General features: G+C 39.0%; 1 protein-coding gene across 5 annotated transcripts in view; it reads left to right on the forward strand.

The window, feature by feature from the left end:
* The window catches only part of RAB27A (RAB27A, member RAS oncogene family), a 31,588-nt gene extending 12,238 nt beyond the window's left edge, over window positions 1–19,350 (forward strand). For 4 of the 5 annotated variants that reach the window (XM_012578499.5, XM_032750243.3, XM_012578487.5 and 1 more), the window contains 5 exons: window positions 11,477–11,649; window positions 13,193–13,278; window positions 13,914–14,017; window positions 14,699–14,822; window positions 16,993–19,350. In XM_012578499.5, coding sequence (XP_012433953.1) covers window positions 11,497–11,649; window positions 13,193–13,278; window positions 13,914–14,017; window positions 14,699–14,822; window positions 16,993–17,191 — 666 coding nt within the window. In that variant the 5' untranslated portion in view covers window positions 11,477–11,496 and the 3' untranslated portion in view covers window positions 17,192–19,350. Of the gene's footprint in view, window positions 1–7,382; window positions 7,502–11,476; window positions 11,650–13,192; window positions 13,279–13,913; window positions 14,018–14,698; window positions 14,823–16,992 lie in introns of those variants that run through there. The other variant, XM_032750244.3, reaches the window with a different exon arrangement.
* Window positions 19,351–21,756: the final 2,406 nt, after the last annotated feature.

Consider the following 21,756-nt stretch of genomic DNA (forward strand, 5'->3'; position numbering starts at 1 on the left):
AGACCATATCTAGTTCACTTTTCTTATTCAATCATATAGTAATGACTTGAATCATAAAATTCATTATCATAAAAGCAATAGGAAGGTGGGCTGTTATTACTGTGTTTTGTATCTCCTTTAGAAGAAACTCTGAATATATGTACCCATCTGACTAAGTCATGCCATACCACTATAAGCATGATTGATTTTGTAATCAAGCATCCTTTCTAGCCATGTGTTTACCAGCATTTTTCTAATCATGAACCAAAACTCCAGTTTTTGTAGACTGCAAATAACCAAGGAGGAGTTGTTCAGAGAACAGAAAACAGTATTCTTCTCCACTTCTGTGGAGGTCACAAGGCTTTCCCAGGGTTTTATTTTATGTCTAGCATAGAATGTCTTAAGATGATTTTTCTCCTCCATATCTTCACCAGCTGACTTATGTTTATGACAGGGAAGTGAGAAATTAAATATAGTTCAATAAATTTATTCTCTTACTCTTTCCTTATAGACATCCCCAGTGTATGAAAAGTTTATATAGGATAACTGGGAAAAAGGATTTTGTAAACATTGGTGCTTGGCTTACTGTTTTTGTTTTTCCTGTGCTGTGTGGATGGATTGGTTGTTGTAGCTGCTTCACTGCAATTTACTGTTATATAATACTTCAATTTATTGCATTGCATGTGCATTTTGAATGTGTTACAGAAACTATTTCTAGCACATTTTAGTGCAGTGATTTCTAATAGCCTAAATTATTTGGGGATTAAATTTTGATAATGTTGGAATTCTTTTGTACACTGCAAAACAATATGCGAGCATTTGGTACTGCCACTCTTTCCCTCACCATATTCTTGCTGGATTTTAGTATATTTGTATGTTTCCAACATGTCTTTCATTTATAACACTATCTTAAACAAAATAGCCATAGTAATTAAGCCTGGTAAAGACAAACTGGGAATCTAATTCAGCTGGGCTTCTTTAAGCATATCACTAACATTGACATTAAAGTGAAACTATGATTTTTTTTTTTCCCTTAAGGGAAAAACTAGCAAAGGGAAGACCAACAAAAACTCTGAAACTCTAGAAAACTTAGAATGACCTAAAAAAAAGTCTTAAAACCGGTTAATGGAAAAAGATCTGGAAGTATCCTAGTAGAAGGAGAGAAATAAGCTCTAGACAATGGGAAGGAGTAAAAGGAGTAACTTTTATTTGGTCTAAAATGTTTTACTTCATAACTGAGAAACGGTGTAATTCCTGCTTCTGAATTTGTTTAAACACTGTGTTATAGGGATAAAAGTTGTTAAAAAAAATCTGTTTTGATACATTGTGATGTAATTGGTATAAACAGAAGAACTGGAATCTTGGTGAGGCAATTCTCTGGGAGTGAGTGGGTTAGTAGAGCTCGACTATAGGCACTGCAGCTGTACTGATTAGTGCTGAGATTTTCTTTTTTCACATACTTCATTTGTTTTTACTGGAATCTCATTATTGGATTCTTAGTTTCTTCTATAGTAAATCACATGCACTGATTTAAAATCAAGCCAAATGCTGCAAGCCAAAGCCAGTCTTGCAGAAGATGAAACACCAGCACCTATTTAATGAGACTTTTCATATAGAAACTCTTGTGGGACAATACTCCCATTTTCTTGTGACTTGTGCTCAGAAGAGCATAGCTGAATAGATTCTTTCCCATTACTTACCCTTTATATTCCATTCTTCATTTCAGAGGTTTGATGCCTTTCTCAGTTATGGTGTAGGATTGTTCTGTGAAGTTGGTTTGGCAGTTTGTGTGAGATTTTTGAGTTCCTCCCAAGCATACTACATTTCTATTTAGTGTCTCACCAAGCCAGCACATTCTGTGTGCACTGTGATGTGATAACTGCATACACATTTCCCTGGCACAGTTTTCGACAGGAAACTTGCACTGCTTGGATCAATTAGAACATTCTGACTGGCAATTTATTTTCATAGAAAAACTTTGTATATTTTTTTCTGGAACTTGGGTTATAGAGGTGGTTGTTCTGTAACCTCACTGCTGCTAAACCATTTATTAGCTGTAAACAGACCCATTCTTTTAAATGAAGTCTTCTAAGGTGGAGAATTGCCTGTTACTGGAGGTCAGCTCAAGTGAAACTTGATGCTTTGTGTACATGAAATGTTATGGAAGAATTCTTTAGGAAGGCACCTGCAGCATGAAAAGTTGGCACCAGCTGCCAGGTTTCAGGTGGGGTTTTACTCTACAGTCATCTTGGGGCCCTCCCTCCATCTGGGAATAACTAAAAGCAAAGGTATGGGTAAACTGTGGCATTAGACTTGTGCTGCTTTTTGCTTTCCTTGCTCATATTTTCCTATATAACAGCAATTAATGTAAGAAATTCTGTTTTGCTGTGCTGTTTATCTCAGGGCTCTTTGCTGTGTATCAGGATTTAACTATAATTCATGCTGTATTATGGGATTCTGATCTGAACAGTGAGATAAATATTATTGGCAACTCAGTGAAAAACAGCAGGCTTTTTGAATGGAAGCTTTGTGTTGAGCAGTTCAGCCTGCTTAATCAGTGCTTCTTTTGAATTATGCCTTCCCTGAGGGTCTAGAAAGCTGTGCTAGGACAGGAATTGAAGCCAGCATTTTGCCAAAACACTGTCTGAGTAGTTTGGCAGACAGCAGGGCCTCGGTGGAAGGCTTGGGCAGTGGTAATTTGTGCTGCAGTTCTGGAGCTGGGGGACAGGGTAGAGGTAGGGGCTTGGCTTTCAGTTCTTGAAAGAAAAGCCTACTGAAACACCTTAGTTTTAGCTTTACTTTAGTTTGAGTGATACTTTTGAGCCACAAGCATACTCCAAAGTGGCTGTGTCTTGCTTTCACACGAAGATTTCTGTGAAGATTTCTGCTTTGCTGTTGCACATTAGTGACTTCTTGAAGAGAACAGGTTGTGGTCTATTGAATACAGCCAATTTCAGGCAGAAGTGGTGTTTTATTATGTAATGGGCATGTTAAGTTATGGCCAGAGTATTCTCAGCAAGGTATTTCTAACCTTTTCATAGCATTTATGAAACATGGAATCATCACATACACTCACTATCTTCAAATGTGTTTACTGAACAAGTCCTGCTCAGTACTAGCTGAAAATCTTTCTTAGACTGTAGCTACAGACTCTGAAATTAAAGGCTCAATTTCTTTTTGAGACCTCTTAGGAGCAGATTATTCACAGCTGCCACCCACCTCTCAAACTCTTTGAAGTGTCCTGCTGCCAGCCAGCACTGCTCTCACTGGCTCCCCATGGCAGCACGATCTCAGGTGGGTCCAGTGAGCTCTGCACCTGCAAGGATGCTTCTGTCAAGATTTTCTGATTTTTAAAAGACTGGGAGAAGTGAATGCTAGCTGTGAGCCTCAGTTTTATCAATCTAGATCTATCCTTCCATCTCTGTCCATTGTGTACCCTTCCTTAGCATCTCTGACTGTCCTGTGATGCTGGATTTGGGGAGTAGAAGAGTAACCTTTTCAAGTGGCTGGATGGAGTTTTAACTGACAGTTTCCCATGCTTTCCCACAGATAACTATTAACTGATTTTGTGCTTTTTGTTACATTCATTTAAGAAATCCCTCTGATTAAATATTTTCATCAGTAACTTTTTATTGTTCCTAAAATTGTGCCTGATATCCATAGATAATAGAGTTTCCCCTCTCACTAGAAATGTATATGGCTTAGTTGTTCAGTCAGTAACTTTGATAACCAGAAAATGTTCTGGGGAACAGGTGGTTTTCACAGGAGGTTGCTGAAAGAATGATGACATTAGTCCTTTCCAAAAGGCCATGATGCCTTGTGATTAGCTGCTTTCAGAAAACTTCTCATGGACTTCCACATTTTTTTGATATTTCAATGGCACCTAAATAATGAGAAAGCATTTGACTTGCTAAGAAATGACAAGAAAAGCAAGATGTTATAAATCCTTTATACTGTCACCCCTGTTAGTTTAGATCTCAATATTACAGAAAAGCAATAATGCTAAAGAATGGCAGTGGATGCTGAAAATAAGGTTGTTGTATCTTCCAATTAACAACTAGATTAGCAAGGAAGTGTTTACTTCCTATGAAAAACAAAACCCCATGTGTTTCCCAACTCAAATGATGAAAAAGTGGATTAAATTCTGCAGTTCTTTCCTGCCTCACCCCTTTGTGTGCTTTCCCACATAATGTTAGATGAATGATGTAGTTTTACAGTCCCATTTGTATCATATTTGTATGGTCTTCACTTTTATCTAACAATGGAGGTATCTTCAGGTGTCTGGTAGTTGACCTTCTCCATTGACTTCTAATTGTCCTAATCAGAGTAATTTATTTTGCCAGATTATTCCTCTCTAATGCAGGATGTCTCTGGTATCGTTCACAAGTTTGTCAGTGTAACCTCTGGGAGAATTATCTTCTGTATTCCAGGTTATCTGGCCTATGAGACAAAGTAGCTGAGAACTTTCCTGTTGCAAAAGAGAAATATATCTATGTTGGGTTTTTTGAGAAGCTGCAAATATTTTCCTCTGGCCATTTACAGTGCATGCTTTAATGGAATTAAACAAAGAACCTGGCCTGACTAACATGTATTGCAGTCTACTGAATCACCCATATAGGCAGAGCATAACTTATACATTCTTTAGCATGAGTACTTGCACATGTTTTCTTTGGCAAATATTCTGCTGGCACATATGAAACTGCTTCCTTTTTCAGCTTTTAGGTTTTTAAAAAATTATTATTCCTCTTATTCTGCATTTTCATGTGTTTGCTTATCTGCTGGAGATCATTATCTCCTGAAAAACCAAACCATTCCTTAAAGAAATAAGCAATTCTTATTATCCTGTGTAATTCTTATTCTCTTCTCCTTTATCCTTTGGTGGCTATTTGTGTGGGCAGAAATAGAAGTGTGCTCTTTTTTCTTGCCCTTCTGAATTTGAAAGTGCTGCTGAATCAGTAGATGGTCAGACTCCTGGATATTTCCCACCTGTGAATATGACCCAACTTAGTGCGTGAAACCATTGTGGCTCCTGTTTTGTCAGAAACAGTTGGAAAATGTGTGTATCTGTGTAAGACAGTCCTTCATCATTCCTTGATCCTATTGAGAGTAGGTACTGTGCAGTGATGTATTCCAGATCTAAGGTTAGGCTGTGAGGAAGGAGATGGGTCCCAAGGTGGTCAGAATTGTCACATGAGGGAGGATGCTGAGCATTGCTCTGAATTTCCTGTTTATAAGTAGTGAAAAAGCACGGAAGCACTTGGAAGCTAGTGTGGCTTAATGTATTTATTAAAGGAAGAGGGGAATGGCTAAGGATGGAGTATATAGTGTGGAACTGCTTAAAAGAAATTGAAAATGCTTGCTTTACCTTCCTCAGTTACTCTGGAGTTTATTCACCTTATACAGATGTTTGCTTCAATGCCCTAACTAGAAAGCAACTTCTGATGAGAGTGTGAAGAGGTAACTTGTGAGGAAAAAGCTCTTGAGGGAGACAGATCAGCTGTTTTCATCACATAGCATTGCTAATCTTTCTTTATCTCCAGTATTTCCTTACCATGGAGCATGCAAATGTTAGGAAGTGATGAGGGAACAGAGATGGTGCTGTGCTTTTTGCACAGAAATTGAAGCTGCACGAAGGTGCTCCTGTATGGGGAGTGTTGAATAACCAAGTATAATATTCCTGCTTTTATTCTTCATTTTTTTTTCCAGTTTCATGCTGCTTTTCATTCATTTGTGTAACTGAGATGACCTTTGAAATCCAGCTGCCTGATTGTTGGGTGGGTGATGCTGAAATGCAAATGCAATTGCAAAATTAACTGTTGTTTCATTTCTTGGCTTCTCCATTCCTAGTATCTCCTGGTTTTCTGGAAACATAGTCCAGAATCTGCTAGTTCCTTACCTGGCCTGTTGTGCAAGGTTCTCACCACAGACCTGCTGCTTCCCTTTTGTGCCCCCTTTCTGGGTGGGATTATCATTTTCTGCCTGGCATCTCCTGTAGCAACTCATTCTCGCAGTGCTTTGTGTGCCCAGCAGTTCGTGCTCTCAAAATGCTGCAGCTGCAGCGATGCTGAAAGATGGTTTCAAAGCACCTTCAGCCAAGTGAAAGTGACATCAGTGTTTGGAGGCCAAAATTTCCCAGCCTGTGGTTTTGTACCTAGTTTTGCAGGTTCTTATGTATTTTGAGCACCCTTAAAATTAGTTAGATCTTTCCAAGAAAGAGGCACTTCTTAGACAGTGATCCTGCAACTAGAATTCCTCTACAGTTGAAACTAAAAACATTGTAACAGTAAAATGTCAGGTAAAGCAATTGAAAGTAATAAAGGAGTATTTTTTATGTTGTTTAAGTTACAGAAAGTGTCATTTTGACCAAAACTAAAGCAAGCCAGGTCATACATTTTCCTAAGAAAAACAATAGTGCAGCTCAGAACATTTTGGTGAAGTGCTTATTCATTAGTTCTCTTCCCCCAGCACAGCAGGTACTTGAGTTTATGAACAATTGTTGTCATGATGTGCTACATTACATTTGTACGGATCTGGCAGCTTTTAACAAAGCACGTCTAACAAAGTGCTGACTAAGCAGGAACATTATTCAAATCTCTGTCCCTTGTTTGGCCAGAGCTGGCTGGTGTATGATTGACCAGTTCTTCAAGCACTCAGGTGCTGCTGGAGCCTTAGAGCAGGGTGAGGCCATTCCGTGTGCTTCGCCCACACCGAGCAGGAATGTGGTTATTGCTCGTTTGCAGTGTGATGGCAGTGCTGATGTGACAGGATTACTGAATTTGCTCCTCTGCTTTCTGGATCACTTTCTCAGTTTTTCTGCTGGAACAGATGGAGTGATACATAAAACACTCTCGAAGTTTATTTTGTGTAGTGCCTTGGTGAAAAAAAAATTTTTGTTTGACTTGATGTGCACTTGCAGAATAATCAAATCTGTAGAAATGCATTTTTGCCCACCGAGAGACCTGTAATGTCTTCTTTTTCTGTCTTGGGGGATTTTGGATTCATTTTTCCCCAATGTTCATGTCAACTCTAATCACAAGCATGGAACCTCAACAGAAATGAAACTGTTTACATTAAAGACTACTGTATTCTCAAACCAAAGGTGAAGAATGTAAAGCTATAACTGAACAGGTGTGATTCATATACTCCATCATTAATGCATTTTTGAATGAAAACCTCTGTTGGGACCAATGTAATTGTTTAAAGGTGCGTGGGTGATTTTGCAGCAACTTTAGATGTGTTCCAAGGTAGGTCTTGCACAAATCCCTTTTGAAATGCTGTTTGCCTCTAGGAATAAAAGGGACATGTGAGCTGTGTAATTGCTTGCTAGCCATGCAGTGAGGCAGTACCCTCCTAGACACAGACATGGGCACACCTCTTTATCTCTGAGCTCCCATCAACGTGGATGCAAACAGCTGACACGTAAGCCTCTTGGCTGTGTGCTGAAGAGGTGGTGCTGGAAAAGTACTCCTACTGGAAGTACTATCTCCAGTGTGCCCTAACTATTCCTTTTGCAGAGTTTGGGGTAAGTGGTATACATTACTTTAAACTGATGTGCTTGTGGATTGTCTGATTAGGGGGGCATGTTCAGAATTCCTGAATTTTACACTGTGTGTATATATACATGTTCTTATTTGCAGATACATGCTTTTGGTTTTTTTGGCTTGTGTTACTCCCCCATGTATATTCATGTCTTTTGCCTTTGTCCTTTTTCCTCCTGTCCATCAGCTCAGTAGCAGCAGAAGAGTTGCATGTTTTGTGTAAGGCCAGTTCAGGAAGCATATCACCTATTCCCATACTACACAGGGGAAATCCTGCATGACAAGCCAATTTCCTTAATTTATGCAGGAGCAAATCTGCCATAGTCTGGAATGTTTTATCACACAATAGTGCTGTGATATCTGTGTCCCAGAGGCAAAAAGATGAACCCATTAACACTGATGTCTGTAATGTGAAAGTATCTCAGACTAGGAAATGAAGGGAACAAGAGGAGCACTTGATTTGGAGAGAATCCCTTCTTGATAAGGCCTGGTCTGTGTGTGTGTATGTGTGTGGAGGCTCCAGAGCAGCAGCTGTACAGGCACAGCTCCAGTGCTGGGTGTGGGGGTCCTGTCAGCCATGGAAAAGGCCGGTGGAGCTTTTCCAACACTTGTTCATAGCTCTTGTCCGTCTGCATACCAGGCAAAGTGCAAAGCCAGAGCTGAATGGGATTTCAGGAGGGATTTACAATAGGCAAAACTCTGGAGAGCTTGACGTGGAGCTTAAAACTGTGCAATTAGTATTGTTTTGTTTTGTTTTTTTTTTTTTAACCAAAGAGTTCTTACTTTTAGAAGCAAGATTTGGGAACAATTTTCTTTTGGTGACCTGGTGAATTCTAATTGTATAATTAGTTTTTTCAGAATTTTCCTTTTCTACCTCCTACTCTGCTGATATACGAGGTGTGGAAAAGTGGAAGGAAAGACTGGAAAATGTGAAGCTATAAAGCCTAATTAAAAAAAAAAAAGGCAAAATTAGAAGAAAAAAATGGGATGGAATTTAGCAACAGGGCCATGATTTTTAAAAACTTCACAGCAGTTTTTGATGTGAATATACTTTGCAGTGAATATATTCTTATTTCTGTTATGTGAAACTGAATGTGTCTGGACACTAGGACTGCAGGTCTCGGAAGTGGAGGGTGGAGATCACTTTTTAAATATTTGTACAGGGAGGAGAACAAGGCTTGAAACTGCTATGAAAATAGCTCTTTACATGTCTCCGAGGATAGGTTAACTGTGCAGGGTTTCACAAGAACCACTCCCTGGAGATATTTGAATAATAGATTGACATTATAGGGTGCAGTGAGAGGTGTGTGCATTTTAAAACCAAAGGAGAAAATTTCCTTTTCAAGCAAATATTTTAGAAGGCGTTTTTTGAACCCTTCCTGTGAAGGGTTCCTCACCCTGTGTCAGTCTGTTTGAAATTGTGTTTTGTACCAACCACAGGGAGAATTGAGTGGGCCAAATGATGAAGTGTGTTTGTCCCGAAAGACACTTTACAAATCAGATATGACACTAGGAATACCTTTAGGTTTTACTTCCCCAAGGTCTAATCTTGACCTTTACTGTTCTGGCCAGAGCTGTCACACAGCCCTGTCCAGTGGAAGGTGCAGCTGAACTGTAACAGTTCCCTACAGCTCCGTGGCACAGCTGCAGTGCCCTTCCTTCCTCTGTGCACAGGGTGCGTGGTAAATCAGCAGTGGTCAGCTGCTGTCATTGGTACTTGTTATTAAAGTATGTTCTGTACACCTAGAGCCACCCAACAGGACAAGGCAAATACCTCTGTGCAGGTGGCATAGCACAGTAAAAGGCATGAAGCAAGCTTGTTTTAGTGTAATACTGGCCCTAAGATTTACAGCTAAGTCTTTTAAAGCAACAATTAATTTAGGGATCTTGAGACTGAAAGAACATGTGCTTGAGTAGATGAGCTTACACAGCTCTTAGCCCTTTGAGAACATGAGGGCACAGGAAACGCCATGTGTGAGATGGAAGTCTAAATCAAATGCAGTCTTTAGAAAAATTAATCTCTGTTTTTTAAAATACTTTTCCTTCTGGTACATTTCAATGAAGAGACTTGGGTAGAGCTACAGGGTAGGTGATCTGGTTTTACTTTTTTCCTTTGCCAACAGGGGAGAGGATTTTAAAAATGAAAAAAAGCCCCCCCCCCCCCAAATTATTTTTGCTGATACATGTGAGTGTATCTAATGGATCAGGGTTCTTAATTTCTTCTGAAAACATTCTTATGTCAGTATTTGGGCTGCCTGTTCAACGTGCTTGATTATGCTGCTCCTTCAGACCTAGGTGGTGGATGCAGCCCTGCAGTTGTGGTGCATTTATATAGAAAGCTGACTCTTGCTGCTGGAGTCTCCCTCTCCGCCTTCTACTCTATTGCAAAACTTTGGTTAAAACACAACAGTAGGATGTGAATTAGCTGGCTGTGGCATAGGTAGGGAGTGTGAACTCTGTCACCTAAACCCTCTTCCTGCAAGCTTTTACTGGCATTGATGGCATTATGTGAAATAGGCATTGGCTGGGAAAGAGAGACTTCAGTGCTTTTCAAAAAGGGAAAAAGTGTCAGCTGCTTTCCACTGACTCTTCAGGTGGAGAATATCTGGGGTAAATCTGACCAGTGTCTGCTTTTTAGTAAGCTCCTTATGGCCACATCAACCAGACACAGTTCTGACTTGTAATCAAGAGCGGCACAATTATAAAGGTGTGAAGCTTTTACGATGGTTACAGTTTGAGCTGAATGGTGGTGATTGACGCCCACATGCTGGAGACACAGTTTTTTCTAGACCTCAAGCTGTGAGTTGATATTCAAGAAATGAATTGGTGTTTTGCCATTGATGCAAACTACTGCAGTGTTTGACTTGAAATTAATATCTTTATCTAGTTCAAACTACAAGTAATTCCAAAAATACTTACAGTTGAAACAGCAGATATTACTCTGAAAATTTTATTTCCTCATCTATTTTTTTTTTTTTTTTTTGTATTCTTGGCATCTTTTACTGTCCTTCATATGAGGCAATTTTATGCTGGTTTTCTGTTGCTTTTAGAGTGGTTATTTTAGGCTTATCTTTTCATGTTCGTGTCTTTGAACACAGTACCGGGCAGCTCTCTACTGTTTGTTTTGGGGGAGGGAGGCTCAGTAGCTACTCAACAGGAAAGTGCCTGTGCACTTACATCAGCTTTTATAGTACACGTGAAATTTGCCAGTGATTTTTGTTACACATTTTAGTTGTTCTTGCACGTAGATCAGACTGTAGAGAATATGGTTATTTTTTAAAAAGCAGAAAAAAGAGAAATTTCTTAAATGTGTAATGAACCATGGAAAAATGTGTGTGTTTGCTTAATGTCAATTTAGGATCAAGATTTAGTTTGAATGGCTAGCTAGCATCACAACAAAAACTTTAAAAGTAGGAGATTCTTCCTTAAAACAAAAAACTCAACGACAAGAAAAAAGTCTTATTCAAGACTAAAAAATAGCTATTAATAGAATATTATTGTAAATTTTGTTTAAATATAGTGGACAGTCCAGGAAATTTTTTTCATATATTACTAATTCCATAGTGAGTATGAGAACAGAATTGCGTTGCTAGTGCAATTAAATAGCTTTTGCCATCTTCCAGGAGGATTAAAAACAATTCTGCAGTTTATGTTCCAGATGCCTTGAATAATTTGACCTTGATTTTCAGCCTTGCTTGAAGAAGTTAGAATTGTGTTGCCTTCCCTTTCCAATAAGGGGAATGTAATAAAACTAAAGGTGCACTTGTTCAGTCACAGCTGGATTTGATATTGGTAATTTGTGTAATTAAGAGTTTAAAGTGAAGCTGGCTTAAAGGAGCACAGAACTGGCCCCACCACTTGCTGCTTTGTAGTTCAGGGAGTGATTTGTATTTTAAACATTTGTCAGAAGTCCTGGCAGAGCTCTGGACTAACTCTTCCTTTTTGGTTTGCTTTTTAAGGTGCCGCCTGAATTCTCACTATGTCTGATGGGGACTACGATTACCTCATAAAATTCCTAGCGCTTGGTGATTCTGGAGTAGGAAAGACCAGCCTTCTTTACCAGTATACAGATGGCAAATTTAATTCCAAATTCATCACAACAGTGGGCATTGACTTCCGGGAAAAAAGAGTGGTGAGTTTGTATGAAGAATGTGCTACTTGAAAATGGTGGCTGTCTGCATGTAGGCCTGCAATCAGTGTTACTGTGTGCTTCATTTTGTGACAGGAAAGGCCTCATCTGACCTGGCTATTTTTGTCATTGCTGTGTACAGACCCATTTCCCCAGAAATTAAAGAGCTGATTCTAAGAAGCCACTTCTTTCTGCTCAGTAGGTGTTGATGAGTGTGTCTACTCTGTGACTTGTGCACACAGTATCTGGAGTAGCACTTTTACTGTTGAACTCCTTTCACAAGGAAGGGCTGAACTGTAGTAAAATGTTTTTGCTGGGTATGAACTGAAATGGCTACTGAAAAAAGGTGCAGTTTTTTAAACATGTGGATGAAAAGCTATATGCAGCTGATCTGGCTTCCTAAGCAGTCACCACTAGCAGAGAAGAATTATGAAATACAAGGTTGGTTTCTTTTAACCCCTGAATTGTTATTAAGCTAAGCAAATGTACTTTGATATGAAGCTGAGCACTAGAATATCATAACAAGTTAGATGATGGTCCTTACTGCTCTGAGAAATGGAGTTGGCAGAAGCTTTTTATTCTTATGTACAGGTATTAAATGTCTTTCCACATTTCCTGTGTCCAGAAATCTGGATGGTGTCATGGGCATTGTGCAGACTGGTTTTTGATGCATAACATACACCACAGTAGTTCAAGGACTAGATAGCTTAGTTAAATGCCAAACTGGTCTCTTGAATAAGTCATTGTTCTTTTTGTGGGATTGTAAACATGGTGGTTTACTTGATCAGCATATTTGATAACTCAGGATAAGGTTTAGGCTTCAGAGCCTGAATCTTCTAATACATAAACTTGCTGAATTTGTGGAATTCTGTTTGTAGCTTAGATACAATAACATTTGAAGGTAACGAAGATGACTTAACTTGAAGCATTCTAAACAAGAAATGAAACTATTTTTATCTGATCCTTCCAAGACTAATAGATGCCCTTATTTATTTTTTCATGCTGAGCAAACGCTGCAGCTTTTATTTTTATCATCCAATTTCTGCTTTATAAGCTGTGATCTGATAAGATCTACCCTCAGCAATTTTTCAGCAGCATTTTGGCAGCTAAGTAGAGATGTCATTATCTCTTGAGTATATCCTGTTTGCTAATGAGGTTCTGCTACTGCTACAAATACATTGCCAGATTGCACTGTTGCTTTCTTATGTTTTATTTTGAACATGATGTAAGGTAGTAAAAAAACCAGAAAATCATAATACAAAAATTAATCTTGTCTCACGGCTCTAAATATCTGTCTGGAGTCCCTAATCTATTGGGCCCTGGTTGTGCAGTTTTCCTTTTACCCTTATTTTTAAATATTTAATTGGATGCAATATTAAAATGCATCTTGTACTACTTTCGCCTTACAAAGCAGAGGATTGAGTTGTAGTTGCGATCTGTGCATCAGCAGTGCTAATTTTGCTGCATTTAATGCCTTTAAATGTCAGTTCTTTTGTGTTCTATTGCAGCTGGACTGGTAACAGTCTTGCAAATTTACCTTTTCCAGGTGTACAGACCCAATGGGCCGGATGGTGTTGGTGGCAGAGGACAGAGGATACATCTTCAGCTCTGGGACACTGCAGGGCAGGAAAGGTAGGCCCAAGATCACAATGGGAGCTTACTTTAACAGCAATGGAAAGCTTCCTATGAGTACCCATTAAATTCTAACTGTAATTTACAACTGTAGAACACAAAACCTGTAATTCTTGCTTTTTAGTCTTTTTTTTTCATAGCCAGCACATACAGACACTTTTAAAGCTTGTCTTTTTAAAGTTCTCTTAAGTTTCTGTAAATATGTCGATGTCTTGGGAAAGTCAGAAAGGCAAAAGCATCTCAAAGGATTCTTTTCTTTTGGCCTATCAGAAGACTAGCACTCTTGTGGTTGTTAGTCTTAAATTCATGGACTGATGTGTATAGGGGATAAATTTTTGTTCAAAGTTAGAATTTCATTATTGTTTTAATTTTTGAATCTTGATCAAGGCATGCTTTATAGTAGAAGACTGTTTAAAGCTCTCACACTCATGGCTTCTTGATGCCTTAGGCCTTGATTAGGCCACAGTAATGTTAGCAATTTTTCTTACACAGTCCCTGCCTCATCAAAACAACTATGAATATTTCCTTCTGGTTCGTTCAGTCTTAAGTTACCTCAGTTCTTCTATAACTTTAAGCAATTATGTTTTCAAAGTAACTTTTCAGATGAGCAAATTAATTTCACTTTGCTGGTCTAGGTTTCGTAGCTTGACTACAGCTTTCTTCAGAGATGCCATGGGGTTTCTTCTACTCTTTGATCTGACGAATGAGCAAAGCTTTCTGAATGTCAGGAACTGGATAAGTATGGCTTTTTTTTCCCTTTCTTTGCATGGGTGGAATGGGGCATGGGGGTTATGTTTGTAAATATGGAGTCTCACTGAGAATTAGAGCTTAAAATACATGGTTTTATGGCTTTCTCAGTAAAATAATGTAAATGTATTATAATTGTAATAGCTGCTAATAGGGGCTCGCCTGAAATTCAGCTTTGCCTACTAAACTTGGATTTTAACCTATATAAAAGAAAGCTGAGACAGTATCCTATTCTTGACTCTGGTACTGTTCAGTAATTTAAGTGTGTGGGAAGCTTATGCAAAAGTATTTTGAATCACCTGAAGCTTTGTCAGCAAAACTTAAATGGAAGGCAAATGTTACTTGGCTGGTATATCTAGGCAAAGGAATTCCCAAACTGCATCATCCATCTGGAGAGGGAAGCAGATCCTTTCCTGGCAGCTCACTGTAGATGCTTAGTGAGTGTAACTCCTTCAGCTGCAAATGCACAGGTTTCTGTGCTAACTTTGCCAGGCTTCTGTTTCCCTGGGTTTTTCACTGGGTATGTGACAGTGGAAGCCCACCTGTTCTCTGGCTCCTCAGTGCCAGTGGAGAAGTGCTGTGGGCCAGCAGAGCAAGCGTGGTTTGTGGTAGTGTTCCTAGGGAGCTGTGTGTGACAGTGACTTGTGACCCCTCTTCATGTTGGTGCTGCCAGGTCAGCTACAAATGCATGCGTATTGTGAAAACCCAGACATTGTCTTATGTGGAAACAAGAGTGACCTGGAGGACCAAAGGATGGTGAAGGAAGAAGATGCTAAGGAACTTGCAGAAAAATATGGGTAAGTAACTTTCTTCCAATTATTGCTGTGTTTTGGGCAGAATGAGATATTTTCTGTAATGCTTTTTTCTGTATCCTGAAAGGTTATTGTGAGAATAAGCATTTTAGAATGCTTAAATGGCTGGTATTAGACCTTTTTTCTGTCTGAGATTATTATTTTCTGCATTGCTTAAAAATAAGTACTTAGTATTACAGTAATCTTGCACTGGAGATTGGGTAATTTTATTTGCTTGGCAGTAAACAGTGTAAATTTTCACAAACATTCTGGAAAAGAGAGAGTTTGGAGAGGCAGGTGAGTAATGGGGTCACTTCTTTGCTCTTACCTGTGCTGAGGAATCTGCAATCTCACAGGCTCCCAGGGAGTCTGAAAACTGAGTCAGACCAGTAGGAAAACAGGGTAGCCTTGCCCTTCCCCTTCCTGCCAGGCACATGTCATGTGCCGCTGAAGGAAGTATGTGAAATCTTTGTTCCCATCAGATATTAATTTGTACTTTTATACTCCCTTAACTCTTTCATGGGGCTTATCTTTGGATTACTGTTGCATTTCACTGAGAATCAGAAACACATTTCTGAAGGAAATAGTCTGACGTGTATGTTGTGTTAATTCACATAGTGGAGAAATTTTCTAGCACATGAAATGGATTCCTTCTCAAATGAAAGCTAAATTAAATGATGTTCTCCAACCACTAATCCACCTTTGTCTGGAGGGACAGAGTAGAACTGCCCCAAAGTAAAGCCCACAGGACAGGCAGTAGTGGGAACACTGGCTCCTCAGTGCAAGCTGTCTTGTTCTGCAGGTCTTCTGCTGTCTCATGATGTTTAGTAGGCACAAATTAGCTTGTCTTGGCCTCGAAGAATCATTGGGGGCAAGTCAGAAGCCATCTGAGACAGAAATGTGTTTAGTGCAGTTATGCTTGCTTACTTTTTCCTTCTGTGAAAATGGTTGTTTGAAGTCAAGTCCATGTCACACAGACAACAGCAAGTGCATATGGTACTTTAACCAGCTGCTTGTGAAGGAGCAAGAAGTTTTAAGCAGCAGCAGATAGCATGTGATCATATCTTAAATCTCTTTGCATGTGACTTCTGAAAATAACTTATGAAGTATTTATCTTTGTGGCTGAAAATGCAACTTAATTTAGGAATAGTTAGCTAAAAGCCAAGGTTTTGGGTCACATCCAATCCTTAGGCAGTTACAAAGTTCTCTGCCCTGTAGAGATGAGACAGAATGGCTGCTAGGAGTCACTTTCTCTTGAGGGGAGGCAAGATAAATCCTGTTGCAGTGAACAGTCTTCTGGTAACTAAAGTGTGAGATAGTGAATGTGGAAGGGCCTCATATGGATATGTGATGTATTTGAAAGAGACTGCAAGAGACCTGCACAGACACAGCAAGAGACTTTTTGTCCACTCATTGGGTCTTGCAAGTAAGAAATACTTAAAATTCTGAAGTGATGGTATCAGTTTCCTGGGCAGTAACACAAATGCAGCCACTGTAGCACCACACTGTGGGGAGCACTAAGTACAGAAGCAACAACCCATGGACCCACAGTGGAACATCCTGATCCACAGCAATAAAGAAACAAGCAATGTACTTTAGAAACCAAGGTGCCAAAAACTTTCCTTGACAAAGACATAGGTGTGCTGAGCGCTGAGATTTCTTATTTTCTGTAAGAAAGTTTAGAGTTGTGGTGTCAATATAAGAAAGTCACCTTCTGTAGTGATGAGTACCCCCACACTGTGAGTCATCAGTGCCTTGCCTGCAGAGGAATGGCCGTAGCAGCATTCCTTCTCCTGCAATTACTTTATATGTCCTTGTGTGCACAAGGGTTCTTACTGATTTCTATGCACATCAGCTCTGGAGTAACTGCATCTCTTGCAGGGAACGGAGTTTAACAAAACAGACCTCAGGAGCACAACTTTGGGATATCATGCTGACAAGTGCCTCTATAAATTGTGGACTCCATTAACATTTGCCCTTCTGCCCTACCTTCACTCAGCCACTTCATTAATTTCTTTTGCATTTCAGACCACTGAGCACTTAGTGTCTCTCTGCTATGGCGTAGCAGTGACAGTCTTAGTGTGAGCTCTAAGTATGTGGCAGTAATACTGTTACTGTTTTTTCTCCCACGAGTGACAACTGTGTGATGTAAGGCTATACGTTTTGTCTCCTGCAGAATACCATATTTTGAAACCAGTGCGGCAAATGGGAATAATGTAAGCAAAGCCATTGAAACTCTGCTTGACCTCATAATGAAGCGCATGGAACGATGTGTGGATAAATCCTGGATCCCTGAAGGGGTGGTGCGCTCCAATGGGCACAGCTCTACAGAACAACTGAATGAGGAGCAAGAAAAAGGCAGATGTGGCTGTTAGCCCAGTTACAATTAACTTTAATGTGTATGATACAGTACAGTTGCAGCTTACCTGTTTAACTTTGGGAAAAATTGCTTTGTGTAGTTATTTAATGAGCTATATTAATTCTTGATACGAATTTTTATTTGCTTTCTCTCAAACAACATTGATCTCCACTTGTAAGGTAGGCAGTTTATTAGCTGTGGGACAGAGATTTAATTTGGTTTAGCACTGGATGTTCCTCTAATTCTCTGCTTGGGGGGAAAGGGGACAAAAGGAATTTTCATTACCAAATTCAGAAACATGTCTCTATGGGCAGAAAGGGTAGGCTTCTGTGTTGAAGGGTTTGCAGTTGCCCTTGGCAGTCTCCATTAACTACACAGAGTAGGCATTTAGATTAGATATTGTGACAGCTCTTGGTGTCTCCTAACAGCAAGATAACCAACTCGCTTCTTGGTTTTAAACAGAAACATTTAATAATTTTACCAATTAATAACAATCTTAAAGAGCACATCCTATGTTTTCCACAAAAGCCTGAGAGTAGTTTTTCCTTGCTCTCCTAATCCATCAGTTTTCAGTGATGAAAACCAAAGGGAAGCACTTCAGTGCAGAATAAAAAGCTCCAGAGAAGCACAGGGGTGTGCACACAGAGCACTTGGGGCATGTCATGTAATTGAACATGTAAACTACAACTGTACTACATGAAATACATCCAATGCAGTCTAGGAGAGACCTCCTAACATCACATGAATTTCTAGAACATGCATGTATGTAAATTTATAAGTAAATGGTATAACTGTGCATCTGTTATGTTTGTTTCATACTGCTACTCAGATTTTAACAGGAATGTAGGGCAACCTAGATTTCAGGAAAATTTCATCAGAGTTGGTGCTTTGCACTGAATTTGTTTTACCAAACACAGATTGAGAATGTTTCTTCAAATTTGGATTGAGAAAGGAGTGATTATTGCCTTCTGGTGAGATGCAGCTAAGATACTAGTCCTGTAGATCAGTATTTCTATGAATTTATAATGCTCACTTTATTCTGCCAACCTTTGTGTCTTGAACATCTTGCTTATCATATAGTAATTTATGGCTTGTTAATTTCCTTTAGATTGTATTTTAAAAAGAAAATACTTTCTTTTCTTTCCCCTCAACTACAGATCATATAAATGTAATTTTTGTTTTCAGTGGATCATGTTACTCTAACCATTTTTATTTATTCATGTGACCTAGGATACAATCAGTATTTTTTGGGCTTTTGCTCAGACTGATTTATAAGATGTGCCTACCAAACTGTTTTCTACCCTGGCAGAGGTTGTATAATTGTAAGGTATTGCCAATTAAAGTCATAACATGCCAAATTGAGTCTTGTTACAGACCCTTCAGAGCAGCTTGTTTACAGAACTCCAAAGCTATTGCTTCTTTAGAAATTATGTATTTATTTATTTAAATATTCTAACTACTGCAGTTAGAGGCAATTATTGATACCAGTTACAAACATGAATTGCAGCATAACAAAATTTTTGAAGGAAGGACCAAAAATGTTTCTAGAATAAGATCTAAGGAAAATAAAAGATTTGATGTAGCTTCTGGTTATATTAATTAATACAAGAATAAGTGTTTAAACTTGGTTCTTAAAATATTTTACACAGTAATGCATTGTTCTTTAACAAACACAATGTGTAAATATTAGATTTTTATCACAGCCTACACAGAATATTTTAAAAGTGCAATATAATTTGACTGCTCTGGGGCTAGGATAGAGATAAAAGAAATTTATATGAGTATAGGGTTTTGGTTTTTTCTACTCCACTTCTAAAATGCTTGTAGACCGGAGTTACTGTAGTTTAATTCAGAGTGCCTTTTGAAGTTACCATCATGTTTCTGACCAGTAGAGTAAGAAACTCTAGTGTAAGACACAATACATTTCAATGTACTTCAGTGTCTGAATTTCTTTTAATATAACTCTTTGGTTTTCAGAGGGTTGTAGTGGAACTTAGTCATGCATTAACTTAAAATGGGAGTTTTCACGCTTATAGCTCCATCCAGTTCCTGAAAACTTTAAGGATTATCGCAACCAGCTATTGAGCTAAGTGACTACTGAAATAGTGTAAAAATATTTCCTTTTGAATACTTATGTTTAAATTGGATATTAAATATTAAATACTGAAACTGTCATATTTGTGTCATGCCTATTATTTGTAACTATTTACAAAGAGGATCTGGATAACATTGCTTTGATGTCAACCTTTGAAATGTGCCATAAGATTTATCTGTTTGAATTATTGTGTGACAAAACTTTTGTTCCCTTTTAAACTCTCATGAGAAATCACAGTAAATATTTCTTGACAGTAAATTACGCTGCTCTTACTAGACTAGTACAGGTTTTAAGAAACAAAGAAACAAGAATTCTGAGGTGATGTGAAACTGTTATTTCAAGAAAAGTTGTTTCCATTTAGTGTCAGATGGAGACATTGATCTGTAATTGAACAAAGTTTTTGGAAAGTGTTCCCATTAAGATGGATTGTCCCAGGATTTCTTACAATAATATAAAATAGCTAAACATTCCTGACGTGAACTTTGCCAGCACTGTTGAAGTGAATTGTAACAGTTCAGTTCCTGTTGTCTTGGTTCAATGTCAGTCCGTGTCCTGCACTGTCCCTGTGTGTTGTGAGGGTTCTTTGTTCAGATGTGTCCAAGGGCTGTGCTGTGGTTGAGGTTCTTCTTGGTGACCCTCGTTTGCACTGACCAAACCCTTCAGACAGGGGCCTGGCGAATGCTGGGTGATGCCAGGAGGAGCCCAAACCCAGAGAAGACAATGGAGATGTCAGTTCTGTGTTCATAGGACATTCAGAATGCTGCTGCTCTGAGCGTGTTGCATGTTCAGAGCAAAGGGAATCTAGCAATACATTTTGTCAACTTTATTGCTTCTACAAAGGTAAGGAGCCTGATTTTTCAGAGTAACTGCTTCCATCAAGAGCAGTGTCTATTACCAGATAGGTTATAATGTGCTGGAGGACATTGCTGCTATTGGAAAGTTCCTTGACAGGCAAGAGAATGAGCTGAACTAAACCTCATTCAGTTTAAACAGGGCAAGTGTCAAGTGTCTCTGGGTATTCCACCTGGGCTGCAATACCCCTATTCAGTAGTGCTAGCTGAAAAAACATGTTTCAGATAAGGGGATGAGCATCCTTTTCCAGGCTGACCAAAACACAAAAGTGTGTTGCTGCAGCAGAGAAGGCCAGCTGTATCCAGGGCTGCAATGAAGGCAGCAGGTTGGGAAAATCAGGCTTTCCTTATCTTGAGTAATTGTAAGATTGATGAGTTCTGTGCCCTGGTTTGGACACCTCAGTAGAAGAAAGACATTGATACAGGGAGTGAATCCAGCAGATGCCACCAAGATCAGAGGGCTGGAGCACAAGGGGTAGGAAGAAACAGAACAGTTTACTTAGCTTTAAGCTAAGGGAGACCTTTCTGCTATCTTAAACTCTAATGGGTGGAGCCAGACCCTTTTCAGAGGGCACAGGGATAGGAAAGAGGCAAGAGAGAAATGTTCTCTAGAAAATTAAGATTAAATAGTAGGAAAAGATTGCCACCATACAAGTGGTCAGAAATTGGAACAGGAACTCAGGAAAGTTATGAAGTCTTTGTCTTTGAAGACACTAAAAACTGAAGTGCATGTGTCCTTCAGCCTGGTATTAGTTTGTTCTGCTTTGAGCAGGGCTTTGCTCTAGATGACCTCCAGAAGAGTCTTCTACCCAATATGATCATATGTGTCTGAACCTGATCCTACAAGGGCATTTACCTGACAGTTGTTTATTCTTTCATATGACTGTATGACAGTTCTTTTACTTCTATTAGGAAACTTGTACAAGTATGTAAATACTTGCAGATCAGAGCTTTGCTATGAGTTTAAGGTAGTCGAGTAGAGATGCTTGATTTAACAGTTCTTGCTGTAGTAATCTGTGTTAAAACAAACGAGCCACTTAGTTTGCTGCAAAATCTCTTATTCCAGTGAGGCTGTTTTTCACCTGGATACCTAATTCTGTCTGTGAATAACTATCAATGGAGTAGAAGTACATACTGGATTTCTATAATTAATCTGGATTCTGTCACCAGCAGCCTTAAACCTCTATTGCCTTTTAGTAAGGAACAAGCACTTCAAATCTACAGCACAATGGCTTGTAGAGGAGATTAGTGCTTTGATGAAAAAAAAAAAAAAAAGAGCTGGCAGGGATGATTTAGTGGTAAATGCTTGTACTATCACTGTGCACTCACCTCCTGTCTGCTGGATGTATTGGTGACAGTCTGTAATTCAAAGTGTTTAAACTATAGAAGCCACCAAATGCTTCACAACCCAGTGCTCTGCCAGGAAAAGTGAAATAAATACAGCCCATGGGGAAAAAAATGGCACAGGCAGGAAACTCAAAGCAATCAAACCGAAAAAGAACAGCCCGAGACCTAAGAAAACTTGTTTACTATTTGGTTTTTCCTCTAGCTGTAAACTTGTCTTCATAGCTTCCCTGATAAAACTGGATTGTGTGTGTTCTTTACCGTTTCCTCTTATCACCCAGGTTGCCATCC

This window comes from Taeniopygia guttata, chromosome 10 (genome assembly GCF_048771995.1).
Source record: "Taeniopygia guttata chromosome 10, bTaeGut7.mat, whole genome shotgun sequence".
Lineage (NCBI taxonomy): Eukaryota > Metazoa > Chordata > Aves > Passeriformes > Estrildidae > Taeniopygia > Taeniopygia guttata.